Source organism: Cryptotermes secundus, unplaced genomic scaffold (assembly GCF_002891405.2).
Source record: "Cryptotermes secundus unplaced genomic scaffold, Csec_1.0 scaffold810, whole genome shotgun sequence".
NCBI lineage: Eukaryota > Metazoa > Arthropoda > Insecta > Blattodea > Kalotermitidae > Cryptotermes > Cryptotermes secundus.
In genome coordinates, this window is record NW_019731279.1 from 79,106 (window position 1) to 96,256 (window position 17,151).

At 40.5% G+C, this 17,151-nt stretch overlaps 1 protein-coding gene across 3 annotated transcripts in view; it reads right to left on the minus strand.

The window, feature by feature from the left end:
• Window positions 1-17,151, minus strand: part of LOC111866897 (F-box/LRR-repeat protein 20) — a 51,234-nt gene that overhangs the window by 16,723 nt on the left and 17,360 nt on the right. For all 3 annotated transcript variants that reach the window (XM_023856247.2, XM_023856246.2, XM_033752461.1), the window contains 4 exons: window positions 15,705-15,844; window positions 11,291-11,482; window positions 4,694-4,795; window positions 1,188-1,400 (listed from right to left, as the gene is read on the minus strand). In XM_023856247.2, the coding sequence (XP_023712015.1) occupies window positions 1,188-1,400; window positions 4,694-4,795; window positions 11,291-11,482; window positions 15,705-15,844 (647 nt within the window). The remainder of the gene's footprint in view (window positions 1-1,187; window positions 1,401-4,693; window positions 4,796-11,290; window positions 11,483-15,704; window positions 15,845-17,151) is intronic.

Consider the following 17,151-nt stretch of genomic DNA (forward strand, 5'->3'; position numbering starts at 1 on the left):
CAATTTCGAGAGTTTCTTGACTCCATGCAATCTGAATACTCTGATTTACTGTACTACTCAAAAGTAAGGTGGCTTAGCGCGGGACGCGTCTTCGAGCGAGTCTGGCAGCTGAAAGACGAAATAGTGTCATTCTTCCAAGAGATACAGTGGTCTGTAGAATGTGAAATGCTGGAAGATACTGAATGGCTTTCGGACTTTGCATTTTTCACAGATCTTCTCTGCCACCTGAACAAGTTGAATGTCAAGATGGAAGGAAAAAATCAATTTATTGATGATATCTGAGGCCATATCAGAAGTTTTAAACTACAACTTGTTCTGTTTGCAGATCAGCTAGCTAAGAATGACTTGTCTCACTTCCCGAGGTTAAATTCAATAGCCCCAGTGATGAAGGACAAGCTTAGGAGCTACGAGGATAGCCTGAGAAGACTCCGTGGTGAATTTGAACAAAGATTTCAAGACTTCAGTGCCATTGAAAAAGACTTGGATGTTTTCAGTATGCCTTTTAATGTAGACTGTGAAACAGTGAAACCGGACTTGCAACTTGAATTAATTGGGTTGCAATGTAACACTCAACTCAAACAGTTGTTTCTCAATGTCCCAAAATTAGAGTTCTACAAGTCCTTGTCGAAATCCAGTTTCCCAAATCTGATATCTCATGCCCAGAAAGCCACTGCTATGTTTGCTTCGTCCTATATATGTGAACAGGTGTTTTCTACAAGGAAACTTTGAAAGAGTTGTATTAGAAACAGACTGACAGATGAGCATTTAACTTCACTTCTGAGAATCAGTGCATCCCAGTTCGAACCAGATTATGAGAAAATTTTGGAAATGCAGTCACAGTTTCATTCATCACATTCTCCTTCATAATCTTTCAATCATTAATAGGGCTTAGTATTACAAGAATTTTGTAAAATCTACCATTATTGTTTTTAATAAATTATATTGGCCCGCCTAAAGTTTTTTCTTTTTTCTTTGGCCCCCTCCTAAAAAAGTTTGCCCATCACTACCTTAGACTGTGCAGCTACGTTGACCAGCCCCCAGCAGATATTATCCAGTATGAATATATAGCGAAGTTGCTCAAGGAGATAATGAATTTGAATAAGAAACTAAGGGAAACAACAGACAGAATTTAAAGCCACAACCACAAAACTTAGTCTCAATGTGTACTGCAGCAAAATTAAGCGTACCCTGAGTCGCCGTATTCCAGCGCGGGTGATAAGCTGGCAGTCATACAGTTCGATACGCTGAAGATTGTGACATGAGATGAGATGCTCCAGAGAAGCATCAGTGATAAGCGGACAGTTGTCTAGCTCTAGAACTGTCAAATTCTCTGCTGCACAAGGGGACGTCCCCAGGTGGCGAATGCCTTCATCCGTAATGAGCTCACAGTGAGATAGACTCTGAAACAGAAAACATAACAGTTTCATCCTGTTGGCTTGTAGTATATCCTGGTCCCACAAATGGCCATTAAATTTGCACTGCAGATTACCAAAGTTCAGACTAGGTTAGTTTTTAATTTCATATATGGGATTGATATGTGGCCTCTCCCAAGGTATGAATGCAGACTGAGTATGTTTTGGAACAGAGCAGAGGATATTTGAGAATATCTGGACCAAAGAGAAAGGAAGTAACATAGGGCAAAAATTGTGTAATGATGAAATTTATGAACCGCACTCTACACATATTATCAGCATGATCACACTAAGGATGTGATGGGACACGTAGCATGCATGTTGAAGACTACAATGTTTATATTACATAACTTACATTGTGCACTGGCTAGGACCACAAAAAGTATTCCCTGTATATGGCATTTCACTACATGTGGGAATACTAGAACATGATTTCACCGTATCTGCACAGGATGCCTTACTACAACCATTATGAACAAAGTTATACAGGTAGTTTTGGCTGTTACATGTGATCAGCAGATGAAAATAATAAAATCATCCGACACTTCTTTAAATTATGTTTTTGAAACACACCTAATAAAATTCAACATCAAAACAACACAGAACTTATAATGGCAGAAATGAATAAAATATCTAATTTTTGACAAAAACATCTCATTGCTTAGCAGAAATCCTACAAGAAACTTCCTTGAATAAGAAAGGATAGGTATAAGTTTGATTTGTTTCATTCTGGTCCGTCACACTAACAATTACAAATATAAATCACTCAGTCCAATGTGCCCTGTAAGTTTTTTACTACATGAAAACTTAACACCCTTACATGTTTTGGTCTCTGTGGACCATCTTCAGAGGGCAAACATCACTACAAATAGGAAACCACCATTACATAAGTTGTTTAGACGTAAAGTACGTACACTTATATGCTACAATACATAGTACACAAAACTGAACATTTCACAAACACAGCACTTTCCTGGGAATGTAAAGTTTTTTATAAAATTGTATAAAACAGTGAAAACAGCACAGTAGCCATGAGCAAAGCCTGGACGATATAAAGAACCTCCACATCAAGACAGCCAGGTGGCACAATATCTGCCCCATATAAGAGGGAAGATGGGAGGACGAACACGAGCCTGTATGGTTTACGAATTTTAATTATTGACAATCCAAAAAAAATTTTAATTAGCATCAAGAAATTTTATACAATTTTATAAAAAACTTTACATTCCCAGGAAAGTGCTGTGTTTGTGAAATGTTCAGTTTTGTGTACTATGTATTGTAGCATATAAGTGTATGTACTTTACGTCTAAACAACTTACATGATGATGGTTTCCTATTTGTAGTGATGTTTGCCCTCTGAAGATGGTCCACAGAGACCGAAACATGTAAGGGTGTTAAGCTTTCATGTAGTAAAAAACTTACAGGTCACATTGGACGGAGTGATTTATATTTGTGATAGGTATAATATTTCCTTTCCCTGTTAATAAGAACATGAAGCAACCCTGTCTCCACTGACTCCACTTGCTACTGTGCACAAGAGTTTCACATCAGTTACCTATGTCAAGGATATAGTGACATACAGATGTGCATAATCTGATTAAAAGAAATAGTGTTTTCAACATAACCACCACTAACATGCAGTCTCTGACTAAAAGTTGGATATTATACTTTCTTCACATGTAAGATCTGAAGTTTTCATGGCAGCTTAAGTAAACAAATTCTTGAGCTCTCAACCTTGACAGCTGGTTAGAAATGACCAATATTTCAGGCTATCTCTGAGCCCTTCATCAGGATCAGATGTGACACTGGATCCATAACATCTTATCTATATACCAATCCACAGCCCATGATTAAAACTGCGAGTGAACCAAGGTGTGCGTGTTTAGAGGCACGTCAGCATCAATGGCTGAGGGCTAGTGAGCATAGTCATGGGTCTGGTTGGCATGGTTCTGATTTCAAAGTGGTGTATCTCATAGTGCTTTATCATAACAGTCACAAGGTACCAGGACAGATGGATCTGAAACACAAGATTGTGACACAACATATGCACGCAACATTTAGGCTTGATTTCTCCTATGTGGACCTAGAAGTCATAGGCATATACTGTGTTCCACGCAAGTGTAGCAATGTGCATGTCGGAAAGATGGGCACAATGACTCAGTCAAACTGTAAGGAACACATGACGCACATGTAGCTGGGCCAGCCAGAGAAATCAGTGGTGACAGAGCACAAACTTGCAGCAGGGCACAATAAAACTCCAGCTGCACCTCCATATTACAGGGTGAATCATATAGAACCGGCCCGAAGAATTTGCTAATAATTCCGCAAGTGATGCATATAACTGCTCACAATTATGATATAATAATCCGTGGGCCATGCTGAGTCGAATGGTGTGCGCATGATCCGGCAAGTGGCAGCCCTTATGCTGCAAGGTCAAGGACAATGCCGAAACATGTCTGCAGTGGGCAGGCGACAGTCATGGAGTACACTGATGAACAGAGAGTGTTTCTAACGCCTACCTGAAAACGGCGGACACTTTCAACACCTGCTCCGATCACGGCACACAATCCAAGATATGTGTAAATTACTTTAATGAACTGGAAGAGAGAGGCACAGGATAGAGAGGAATGGAGGGGCTTGATAAGGGAGGCCAAGGCCCGACACCGGGCTGTTGCGCCATAGAAGAAGAAGAAGAAGAAAAAGAAGAATTTACTTTAATATCTGTATGGTATATTTTATATTACACCTCATTTCGTCGGGCCGGTTCTATATGAATCACCCTGTAGATGACGCACCAGGATACACAGACCACTTGATACAGGAGACTGCTGAGCTCAGGCTGCAGCCCAGAAACTTTAACAAGGATGGGGAAGTGTTAATCTCAATTGGTCATGGTACACAGATACACCAATCCAGGCAAACCCATGACTGCCCACTAGCCCTCTCACTGGCTTGTGCTCAGTTTCAATTATGGACTATATGATAGCATACAGATGGGAAAGTTTTGATCCAATGTCATGGGCAATGACTCTGTTGTGAGACAGGATGACTGTACTGGTGAGGGCCAGCAGTAATTTACCCCAACTCGACCAAAATCATATAATTTCCTGATAATTGGTAAGGAGATGGTCCCTGAAATGTTGGCCATTTTTAATGAACTTTTGGCCTGAGAAGATTTTTACTTTCTTCAAAGCAACACAACTCTGAGTATTAACAATAAAATGTATGACCTTGTTTGGAGTGGTGCTAGACAGAAGTGATACAAGACAGTGATGACTCACCAGTTTCTCCAGTCGCGGGCATCCCATTGCCAAATGTATTAGTGTTGCATCTGTTATCAGCACACACTCTTCCAGATCCATCTTCTCCAGTAAGCGACAACTCTGCAGGTGCAAATCAGTGACAATGAGAACCGTTACTACAGAATACAGATATGGATTCCAGTCTCCAGCTGCAACGCTAAAAATTTAGGGTACTGGAATTTGGTGATACAGATGCTAAAAACATGATTCTAGGCTCCTTTTTTGCTTTGATGAGCCTGCATCAATAGAAGGATGAGAGAGAGAGGGAACTTCTGCACTGTGTGTTTCAAGGTATCTTTTCCACATCATTCATCTTCAGGAATTACTGAGCTGCAGCCTACTGGTTCAGTACTCAGTTTTTTATTTCAAAAGTTGCTAGAAAGCATGATTTTAGGAGTGCAAGCATAAATTATGTTATTGCAAGGAATGAGTATGTTGTGTGCAAGTGCACAGCTGTGAGACTACTTTCTAGACACGTACTTGTCTAATAACTTTGGTTGGCAATGTCATCTCATAAGTTTGGTGTAGTGATAGAGCAAGAGGAACACCATATATATCATATAGTACGCATGTTTATGTCTTCTTTTCTTTTAGTCCTCAATCAAACCGTTCTGTCTCAGACAACTAGGGTTTCTGATCAAACTATTTAACTTCAATTTTGGAAGGCTGTACTCTTGAAATTTTTATGTTTGGAATGTATTTTCTACTCCTCTTCTTTTTTAAACTCTGTTTATTGCAAGCAAACAAAAAGAAACTCCATGGCTCGAGTCTGCATGAGAACTATACCAACTGAGTGACTGCTGCTTGTCGGTGGAGTTAGTGCCAACTTTAGTAGATAGAGGGTGACACATGGTGAGCACAACGGATCCCCACAGTTGTTAATTTAGGGTTTCTAGACCATTGCTGCTATTTCCTTCAAATAGCTCATAAATTATCCTCATGAGGCTGAGTGGACTCCATTCCAGACCCACTACTTCTCAGAAAATCTGGTAGTGCCGGGAATCGAACCTGGACCTCTGGATCTGTAAGCAGGAACTCTGACCACTAGACCACAGAGGCGATCCTGTTTATTGCAAGATTTATAAAAAATCTAAAAATATGAAATTAAACTATATCAGTGACAGATTAGACCTACTTTGGAATTCTTATTTTATAGCTTAGAACTTGTGTGTAACAATTTACACAATATCATGGTTCTAAAAATTGTTGAAATATTTCGTTTGAGGAACTTGATGGATTTCTTCTGACATGTACAGTGTATAGTGAAATTTCATAATATACTCTCAGTTTTCCAACACTGTGATTTCTTGATAAAAGTCAAACCAACAGTCTTAACTGCTATAGATACACTACCATAGTCAATAAGTTCGTGGAATGGCCGCAAAGCATAGTATGGAATTTACTGCCAATATGTTTCAGCAATGTTTTTGACAGCTATATCAACGTTGGCAAACTTGCATAGCGGTCAACTGCAACTATTTTGAGGGCCGATGTGGATCTGTGTAAGTGTATGTGAATATCTTGTAATATGATGTGATAAATCCACATTCCACTAACTGAATGACTCTACCATGGATAATGGGACAGTCTACACAACAATAATTCTGAAAGAAATAAAAGAGACACTAGTGTGTCAACATTTGTTTTTATTAGCAGCTGGTGGTAACGCTACATGTTTCAACATGTTTCTTGGGTCATCTTCAGGTATACAAGAATACTGGTTCTAATTCTTGAATTGTGTCACTGATCAATATGAATTCATATTCTATTTGTATGAATGGGGCTATGCTACAAGCCGGAAGGTGGCACACTGAAGTCCCGATGAGGTCACTGGATTTTTTCAATTGACCTAATACTTCCAGCCGTATTATGGCAATGGGATTGACTCAGCCTCTAACAGAAATGAGTACCTGGAATTAATTAAATAATTTTCCTTGGGAGTAAAGCACGGCGGGCGCATAAGGCTGACAACCTTACCACCATCTTTGAGCCAACTGTCTGGATAATGTGGGACCCTCAACGTCTCACAACCCTATGGGCCTTCACGGCCTGGTACAGGGACAGCTTTACTTTTACTTTACTATGAATTTTTATACTAACAAATATATTGTCACGTGTTGGATATATGTCACGCGACAAATAACTTCACGCCCTCTTGGATATAGCAAATTTATTGAACACTCACTCTCACAATTACATAATTTACAATCTCACAAATACTGCCATCAGTAGTATCACAATTACTTCTCCTGCTTCCATTCACTCCGGCGAATGCTAGACTGCAACTGACTGGTTACTCTCTCTCTAGTAACTCTTACAAACCCTCAGTCAGACAGCGGAAAACGTGCCTCGCTTCCCTGTTGCGTAATCGCCATGTTTACAGGCGTTGCTGGGCAACGCTACCAAGAGTTATTTATTGCTGCATAGCAACCAGCGTGCTTCAGCGACTTCAGCTCACTTCGGCTCTACTCGGCATGGCAGTGAGAAACACCGCTTTCCTTACTGTTGCGTAACTTGGCAACCGACTGTTTGTCAAGGGTCTCTTCATGGTAACTCGTTCCACCTCCTGTTGCCCAGCAACAGTTAGACATGTCACACTGTTCCCTTCTTAAGTAACTTGGCAACCGACTGTTTGTCAAGGGTCTCTTCATGGTAACTCGTTCCACCTCCTGTTGCCCAGCAACAGTTAGACATGTCACACTGTTCCCTTCTTAAGGCTGTTCGTCCCGAATAGCCTAACAGTGCAGCGCCAGTCCTTTTCTTCCGATGCTATGCTTATAACGTTTTTCTTTTTTTTTTGGCTCGGTGTTTTCTTTCTTCATGTTGTCCGTTCCTCAACCGTTACATCCGCTCCCTTCTTAAGACCAGCTTGTCTCGAGCGGTTTCCTGTTAACTTATCAGGAGATCCAGTTGTATCACATTCGTCCCTCACATTCACCCATCGCACATTCACTCTCTCTGGGGAGGCCGGTACTCCTATATTACCAGTTCCTCCTCTGCTTGAAGTCTTTTTTTCCGTTTTGGAGGGGGTCGTCCCCTCCACAAGTTCCATTTCCTCATTTTAGATATCCTACCGGAAGTTCCTACCGCTCGCTTCATGGTTTCCAGCCCAATGGCCTTCCTGTAGCTCTTGTCTTTTGTCCTTTCTCTTCCAAGCCGTAGTTGCTCCTCAAAGTTTCAGTTCCTGGTCAGATTGTTGCCTGCCTGGTTCATCTGTTGTCTCCCTACATGTGACCATCCTTTCTGGGTTCCTCGTACCATGTTGTCCCTGGCACGAACTTTCCTGGCGGCATTATCCTTGCACCATGCCACTCCTGCACAGTGGGTCATCCTAGTTCTAGAAGCAACCAGTTCTCTCTGTGGGTGACACTTTTCCTGTATAAGGTACGACTTTATGATGTCTCTCTTGTGTCGTGCCACTGCTGCACGACGGGACATCTTCAGGTCTATTGGAGTTTTCCGTGCCACTTTCACACAGCGTGTTGTCCCTCTGCGGGCGACGGCCAATTTCTTCTGGGGTCCACAAATTTCCCGTGTCTTATCTTTCGGTTTCTGGCAGCAGCGCTCCGCGGCTAGTTTTCAGTCCCTACGCCATTTCTTCTTTGGTTCTCTGACCAGCATTACTTCGGCGTCTTTTATGGGGACCTCTCGTTCTGCTGCCTCAGGTTTCTTATCCACTGAGGTTAGCTCTTCTTCTTCCAGACATGCCTCTGTCATTTCTCGGCAGGCCATTGTCTCCAAGTCTCTTTCCAGTTTGGTTTCAGCCACCATCTCCTCGTGGCTGGTGTCCGTCTTTTCTAGCCTGGCGGCCATCATTTTCATCATTTCTTTTAGGTTTCTTCAATCGGCCTTCCTCTCTTCCCGGTCGATATCCCTATTGGCCTCCACTCTGTCTTGATAGGCTCTGACCATTTCATGCATCTGCACTCAGTCGGCATCTGCTTTTATTTGGTTGGCCTTCATCTCTTTCAGCATTTCCTCTTTGTCAGTCTTCCTATCAGTGTCTAATCTTACAAGGAAATCTTCTTTGTCAGCCTTTCTATCGGCCTCCATTTCTTCTTTGTGAGTCTTTCTATTGGCCTCCATTTCTTCCTTGTCGGTTTTTCTGTCGGTGTCCATTTTCTCCAGTAGGCGTTCAAACAATTTTTCCATCTCCATCATGTGGCAGTATAATTTGTTTCAATAGTTCGTCCTAAATTAAGGCATGTTTAAGTTCGTAAACAATTCTGACACCAATTTGTCATGTGTTGGGTGTATAAGACGACAAATAACTTCACGCCGTATTGAATATAGCGAATTTATTGAGCACTCGCTCTCACAATTACACAATTTACAATCTCACAACTACTGTCATTGGCAGTATCACAATTACTTCTCCTGCTCCCATTCACTCCGGCGAATACCAGACTGCAACTGACTGGTCACTCTCTCTCTAGTAACTCTTATAAACCCTCAGTCGGACAGCGGAAAATGTGCCTCACTTCCCTGTTGCATAATCCCCATGTTTACAGGTGTTGCTGGGCAACGCTACCAAGAGTTGTTTATTGCTGCTTAGCAACCAGCGTGCTTCAGCGGCTCCAGCTCACTTCAGCTCTACTCGGCATGGCAGTGAAAAACACCGCTTTCCTTACTGTTGTGTAACCTCATTTCCACTGTTGCGTAACTTGGCAAACGACTGTTTGTCTTCGTGGTAACTTGTTCCACCTCCCATTGCCAGCAACGGTTAGACATGTCACACAATTTTAATTTAATGTTGTTCAAATATAGTTAAAACTTGACATTAAAAGGATAAGAACTAGAACTAAAATTAAAATTAAAAGTAGAATTAAAATGGCGATTAAGATATTTAAAACCAATATTATAAGTCTTATTTAAGACTTCGTGACTGCTACATATGTGTTGCTGGTTGTTCCACTGTGGTAGTGAGAGTTGTGTTGTGGGGTAACTGCATGCTGGGATCTTAGAGAGATATGATGGGGTGGTATGGACCAGTGGAGGGCTCTTGTGAATATGGTACTGAACAATATTATATTTAGCATCCTGTTACACTCTACACACTGTATGACACAAACTCCGTCCTAAGTGCAACAATTTATTGTAATTCTTTTGTCTTCTTTTCTTCTACACTACACGTTTCGGCCATAAATGGACATCATCAGGTGTATTTCGCTCATGTAGCTGTTACACTGCATGTAGTTTAAAATTTAAAAACACCAGCTTTCTTAATTGTTCATTTCTCCGTTGTTAATAGGTCCCGATATATCAGAATTCCCTTGCTGCCATTTGTAAGATATGTATAAAATCTTTGTTAATTTACATATGTCAATTTGATTTTTTAATTTTGGTATTTTTAAAATCTTCAATTTAAATTTAAAAATTTTATAAATTTTAAAATTTAAAATTCACAGGGGTACCTGCTCTAGGTCTACAGTGCTGCAGCAACTACTTCTTGCTTTCAGCACCATTCAGGTATTATTCTGTGCAGGCTCCCTGTGTGCGTGCCACTGCTTATCTTTAATAAGTGTCTATTAGAAGAAAAGAAGACAAAAGAACTACAATAAATTGTTGCACTTAGGACGGAGTTTGTGTCATACATATGGTAATGAACCTTCAGGTTCCATAAGATGGTAGGAAGTTCTTGAATAGCTGCACAGTTCCTGGCTTCTCCAGAAAGCCTCAACTGATGGGGACAAAAAAGGAGGAACTCTGTGCCATAAAGAACCCTTCATTTCTGTGAACTGCAGATAATGATAATCTTAAATTAATTGTTATCAAGTGTTGGTAGTCAGTGTGGGCTCTCTTTGGAATTAACACCACTTCAGGTGGTAGCAACCCTGCTCAGGCAAGCTCCAGGCCCTCCTAGCTCCATGAGGTGGCGCATCATTAGGGTTACAGAAAATAGCAGTACCAGTACTGCTGTCAGGAGTGGCTGCAAACCCTTATGGGATAAGTTCTCAAAGGTCACAAAGGAAGAAGCAAAGAACATAAGTGGTGAAGTGAGCAGAGGAGGAAGCCCTCTTGATGGGGCAATACACTAAGGAATTGGGTCACAGAACTCGAAGATGGCAGTCTCATCCTGCAAGACACTGCTAGTATGTTCAGGAGAAACTGTGATACCATAAAAGAATTTACTGGAACAATTCCTTTAGTCTCAGGTCATTTGATCCCTGAATCGGCAGATGAAGAAGATTACGTATACGAAGGAGCCTAATGGTTGCAAGGCATCATGGAAAACGGCATTTGTTAGGAGTTGTGAGGGATCTGTGAGACATTTGCTAGGTGCTGGAAGGACAGGGAAGAGTATTACTCAATGCAAGTTCTACAAGAAAGCATTATCAACACATATAATGGGCCACAATGAAAAGATGGATGGGAGAGGTCTGTTCAGAAATGCAAATAAGAATTTCATATGTATTCCTTAAAAATTTCCACCACAAAAGCAAGGGAGGGGAGGTTCATCTTATGTACAAGGTATCTTACATGTGCTTATATTCAGCATTTTCTTCTTAATGATATTGTAAGTGATGATTCGCCATTCTGTTATGACCACCATCTCTTAAAACTGCTTGAACTCACCCTCGCAAGGGCCTGGAAGCCTGTGTCTGTGAACTGTGAGCAACCAGCCACCTCGATGGTGCTTAGCATGTGGCACTGCTGTGCAAGAACAATGAGTGATGCGTCTGTCAGATGAGAACAGCCTGACAGACAGAGATAGTGTAAGCGAGGGCAGTTTTCAGCAAGTTGCTGCACTGCTTCATCTTGGATATTCTGCAGCACACAATATATGTAGTTAGCATTAAATGTCACATACATTACTAAAATAATATGTCTCAATAACCACAAAAAAGAGGTGTCAGATTTATATGATATAATGACAAATCTTCCACACTGCCAGTGAGCTTCACGTGAGATAATAAGTTCAACACAGAAAACCATCCTAACAATATCTAAACCTTATATGACAAGCATGAAAAAATGTCTTAAGGATATGTGAAACTGAAATACATAACATTAATATATATAATGGATATCTAAACTTATGATAAATACCATTAAAAAGAATTTTTGGCATATGTGAACCTTCTACATAACTGTGTTAATTAAACACTTTTAAAGTAAACATTTGTCAGAAATTTTAGGTCCAAAATATTAGCGAATATCATTTTTCAGAATATAATTTTATACGTCACATTGTGGTTAGAAAAATTATAGATCCACAATATTAACAGAAAGATATGAATTGTGTCAGATAAAAGTAGAAATTCCATTTCGTCCTGCATAATTTATAACCAATATTCTGAATTATTGGAAGGTGCTATGGCATGGAAATGAATGTGGGGAAAAAACAAAAGTAATGAAAATTTCGAGACAACCAACCCCAGTCACAATAAAGATAGACCGAAAACAACTGGAGAATGTGAAATGTTTTAAATATTTGGGTAGCTTGTTAACAGATGATGGAAGGTGTACTAGTGAAATTAAATCCAGGATTGCCATGGCAAAAGCTGCATTTAGCAAGAAGAAGAATCTTTTTACCAGCAAATTGGACTTAAATTTGAGAAAGAAACTAGTGAAATGCTACATTTGGAGCACAGCTCTGTATGGGGCTGAAACATGGACACTTAGGGCAGTAGATGAGAAACATCTGGAAAGTTTCGAAATGTGGTGTTGGAGAAGGATGGAGATCAGTTGGACCGATTATGTGAGAAATGAAGAAGTGTTAATTAGAGTCAGTGAGCAGAGGAATATCCTACACAAAATAAGAAAACAGAAGGCTAATTGGATGGGTCATGTTTTACACAGAAACTGCTTTCTAAAAGAAGTTATTGAAGGAAAGATAGATGGGCGGATAGAAGTAACAAGAAGACGAGGAAGAAGACGTAAGAAGATTCTGGATGACCTTGGGGACAGAAGAGGACACTGTCATTTGAAGGAGAAAGCTCTAGATCGCATTAAGTGGAGGAATTGTTTTGGAAGAGACTGTGGACCTGTCATCTTGACAGATTACTGATGATGATGATGATTCTGAATTTGGCTGTGTAACTATGTAGGTCGTACCGAAAGTCATGAACAACTTTTTTTTGCATGCAACCTGGGAACAACAGATGAAAGAGAGTATGGTGGTAGGTGGAACCAGCTGTTGTGTTAACCTTGAGTGTCTTGTGACGTCAATAGCTTGCATCACATGACGAATATCACGCCTAACAAAATGGCCGACTACGATGTCGTTTTGCCAGCGTGCTGTCATTGAATTTCTTGCGAAAGAGGAAATCCCTGCTGCAGAAATTCACCAGAGACTTCAGGGTGCTTATGGAAGTGTGTGCATGGGTGCGAGCAGTGTTCGAAGATGGGTGAAACATTTTAAAGATGGGAACACCAGCATCGAAGATGAGCCTTGGCACGGTCGTCCTCAAACAGCCTCAACTGAACACAAGGAAAGAGTGGATGAGATCATTCAAGATGACAGGTGTGTGACTGTGTACACAATAGCCCGAAAACTTGGAATATTGCACAGTGCAGTACAGGAAATGATTGAAAGCTGGGGCTATAGGAAAGCGTGTGCTCGTTGGGTCCCGTGGTTATTGACTGAAGACCATAAAGGTCAGCGAAAAGCCATCACCTCATAACTGCTACAGAGATATCGACAGGAAGGCAATGATATTTTGCTCTATAGTGTGACAGGTGACAAAAGCTGGTTTCACCATTTTGAGCCTAAAATAAAATGGCAGATTATGGAATGGCACCATTTGCATTCTCCATCAAAAAAGAAGGCAAAGACAGTGCCATCAGCTGCAAAGGTGATGGGCACAGTCTTCTGGGATGCAGAGGGATTTATTTTATTCCTGGAACCTGGGCAAACCATCAACGCTGCTCGTTATGTCAGACGCTGCATAAGCTCCGTCATGCATTGCGCGATAAACGTCCAGGACAAAACATCGTCATCCTGCATAACAACGCTCACCCCCACGCCGCTCGCCTCACATTGGAAGCAACTGCAAAGATGGGGTGGGAAGTTCTTCCACACCCCTCCTATAGCCCTGATCTGGCACCCTCAGACTACCATCTTTTCGGATTTGTGAAGGATCAGCTGCTTGGGCAACGTTTTGAGACAAGGGAAGCAATTCGGAAAGCAGTGCATCAGTGTCTTCGGATGGCTGGAACAGAATTTTACAGAAGGGGAATTTTCAAACTCCCAGAACACTGGAAAAAATGTGTACAAAGAAGTGGTGATTATGTGGAAAAATAAAGAAAGGTCTGTAGATTGAGGCAGTGTATTTGGTTTGTCAACAATAAAGCATGTTACTTTACAAAAAATTGTTGCTCATGACTTTCAGTATGACCCTCGTAATATTTCTCCACATCTGACACACTTTCAAATTGCTACTTAATGCTGACAAGTTATCCTAAGACAATATGCACAATACATATTCCTTGATGATATTAAATAGAATAACTCATGCTGACAAGAGATTATTTTTATAACACCTTTTCCTCCTCAGTGAGCTGGGATAGTGTAGTCGGTATAGCGACTAGCTATGGGCTGGATGACCAAGAGGTTGGAGTTCAAGTCCCAGTAGGGTCAAGAATTTTCTCTTCTCCATGTCGTCCAGACCAGCTCTGGGGTCCACCCAACCTCCTATCCAATGGGTGCCGGGGTCTCTTTCCCCGAGGGTAAAGCGGCCGGGGCGTGAAGCTGACCACTCACCTCCAACTAGTGCCGATGTCAAGAAAATGTGGGTCTATACATCCATTCCCCATTATGCCTTCATGCTGTAGTGCTTAATTAGTTAAGCATACAGACAACTTTCCCTCTTCCTCTTCCACCTGCTTTCAATTCCGTATAGGTATCATCTACATTTACTGAGTGCGAATCAGACAGTCTCAACACAAGCAGAGAAACAACAGATGTCCAAAGGTATCAGCCACTCTTGGGAAGGAAGCAGGGTGGGGTGGATGTACAGACTGAAGTGCTACAAGACTGCTCAGTTGCATCACCAATGCAACTTTTTCATGCTCAGGCTGTTTGCAACTGATGAAATGAATGCTGACAAAGATGGGGCTTTTCTGCACTGCCAGGTTATCTTGGAGCTTTAGATTAGAAAAAGACAAGTAATGAAAATTGTACTGCAATATCAAACAATGTGTGACAATGTTCTTACCCAGCAGGCATGCTCAATTTGTTGTTCCACAGGGCTCTTGCTTAAAGTTTGACTGGCAGGGCCTATGGGACAATGACAGAGATACCAAAATCTGAGCATACACACGCAGGACAGTGGAGCATGTGGTCAATGGCACGTTACAACCAGCGCATAGCAACTACTTTATAGTTATGGAGGGACTCCTCACATGTGTAAAGGTCTTGTGGTCTACAAAAAGGCAGATAATAGCTTCATGCTTATATAAAAATTACAATAATGCGGTAAATCCTAAATATAACAGAATAATAGGGTAAGCAGGATGTCTGTTAAGGCCAATGTCCACTATGACTAAGTATACCACAGGATATACAGCCAATACATGTAGTAAATATAGAAATACAGTGTGATTACATAAAAGTTTTTATGCTCAGGTACTTTTTTATTTTAACTATTTTTATATTAAAATGGATCTTAAGAGAGATAGGATGGGATGGTATGGATTGGATTGAACTGGCTTGGGGTAGGGACCAGTGGAGGGCTCTTGTGAACATGGTAATGAACCTTTGAGTTCCATAAAATGCTGGGAAATTCTTGAGCAGCTGCAGAATTGGCGGCTCCTGCAGAAGGGCTCAGCTCCATGGGTAAGTAAGTAAAGTAAGTTATAATTACATAACCTACAAACTTTGCAGGTTGAAGCTGCTAACAGATCATCTCTTGCCCTGCCAGATTCTGTCCATTACATCCAGGTCTGTTATAATAAGCCCATATCTAAGCCCACAGTTCCAGCTTTCAAGAAATTTACTGAGACCAACAGAAAATATCTGAATATATTTAACCCAAAAGAAACTTACCGTGCATCCATGAAGATTGATGACTTCCAGGTCACTGCAGTTACGAGCTAAACAGCTCACAGCATTGTCATTAATCTGAAGACAACCTTTCGAAATGAATGACTTTAGGTTGCGACAGCCACGGGCCAGTGCCTCTGCACCTGAAAGCAACAAGTGACTGTATTGTACTGTACTGCACTGCACTGTTAACACTGGTTACCAGCATTGTCTTTGAAAGGTAATATGCACACTATTATTTAGTTCAAAAACTATTAATCATCCGATCATTTCTATTTTCTGTATTATGGCACCATGCAGCCTGCTAAAAGTCAACCATATCCCTGACAACACACCTCTTCATAACCATCACTGTGAGAACCCCTAATCCTACAGTCATCTGATGTTTTATTTCAAAAAACACTAAAGATCAAGATATAGAAAACAATACTTTTGTTTTGTACAGTTATGAATCATAGGAGTCTGGATGGCTCAGTCAGCATAGCAATGGAATAAGGGCTGGATAGTCCAGGGCTTGATTCCTGGCAGAGGAAAGATTTTTCTCTTCTCCACAGTGTCCAGACAAGCTCTGTGGCTCACCCAGCCTCCTACCCAACAGGCACAAGAGGCAGTTTCAACAGGGGCAAAGCGGCCAGGGCATGAAGCTGACCACACATTTCCATCTACTGCACAGGTAAAAAGTGGAGATGCACTTCCCCTTCCCCAGTTAATTAAGCACAGGGACAACTTTATCTCTTACTCTGAGGGAATAACATGAATATCAAAAAGTGTTTGAAAATAAAGTGCTCACAAAAATATCTTAAACCAACAAGGATGAAATACAGAATATTATATAATAAAGAGCTATTTGATTTACTTAAGTTATCCAGTATCTGTATCTGTATATTTATTTTAATTCCATTGATTCTTACTGGCTACCTAAGCCATCAGATATAGAATATATTACATATGCATACATTAGTTTTAAACACAGAACTAGTCACCTTACAGCTACATTCATAAAATAAACAATAATTACACACTATTCAGTAATTTAACAAGCACATAGGACTCATCAACTTGACAGTAACACCTTACTGAGATCATAGCTTAAATATATAAACAAACATCAGATTATAATCAATTTAGTTATACAATGTACTATATAAACAACATTATAAAAGGTTTAATTCCTCTTGAATTTAAAATATTCATCTAATGTATAAAAATGAATGGAAATGACAAAAAAATTTTCAAGGCTGATTTAAACTGTTTTGTATTATGGGACAAATCCTTTATTGGAACAGGTACTGTTAAACGTCTTCACAGCAGTATGTTTTCTGATGAACTGAAAAATGGTGGATGATGCAAATCAGATTTGGTCCTAGTATTAATATTATGTATCTCAGAATTTACTTTAAAATGATGTTTATTATTGATCACAAACAATTAAGTGAATATATATATATAT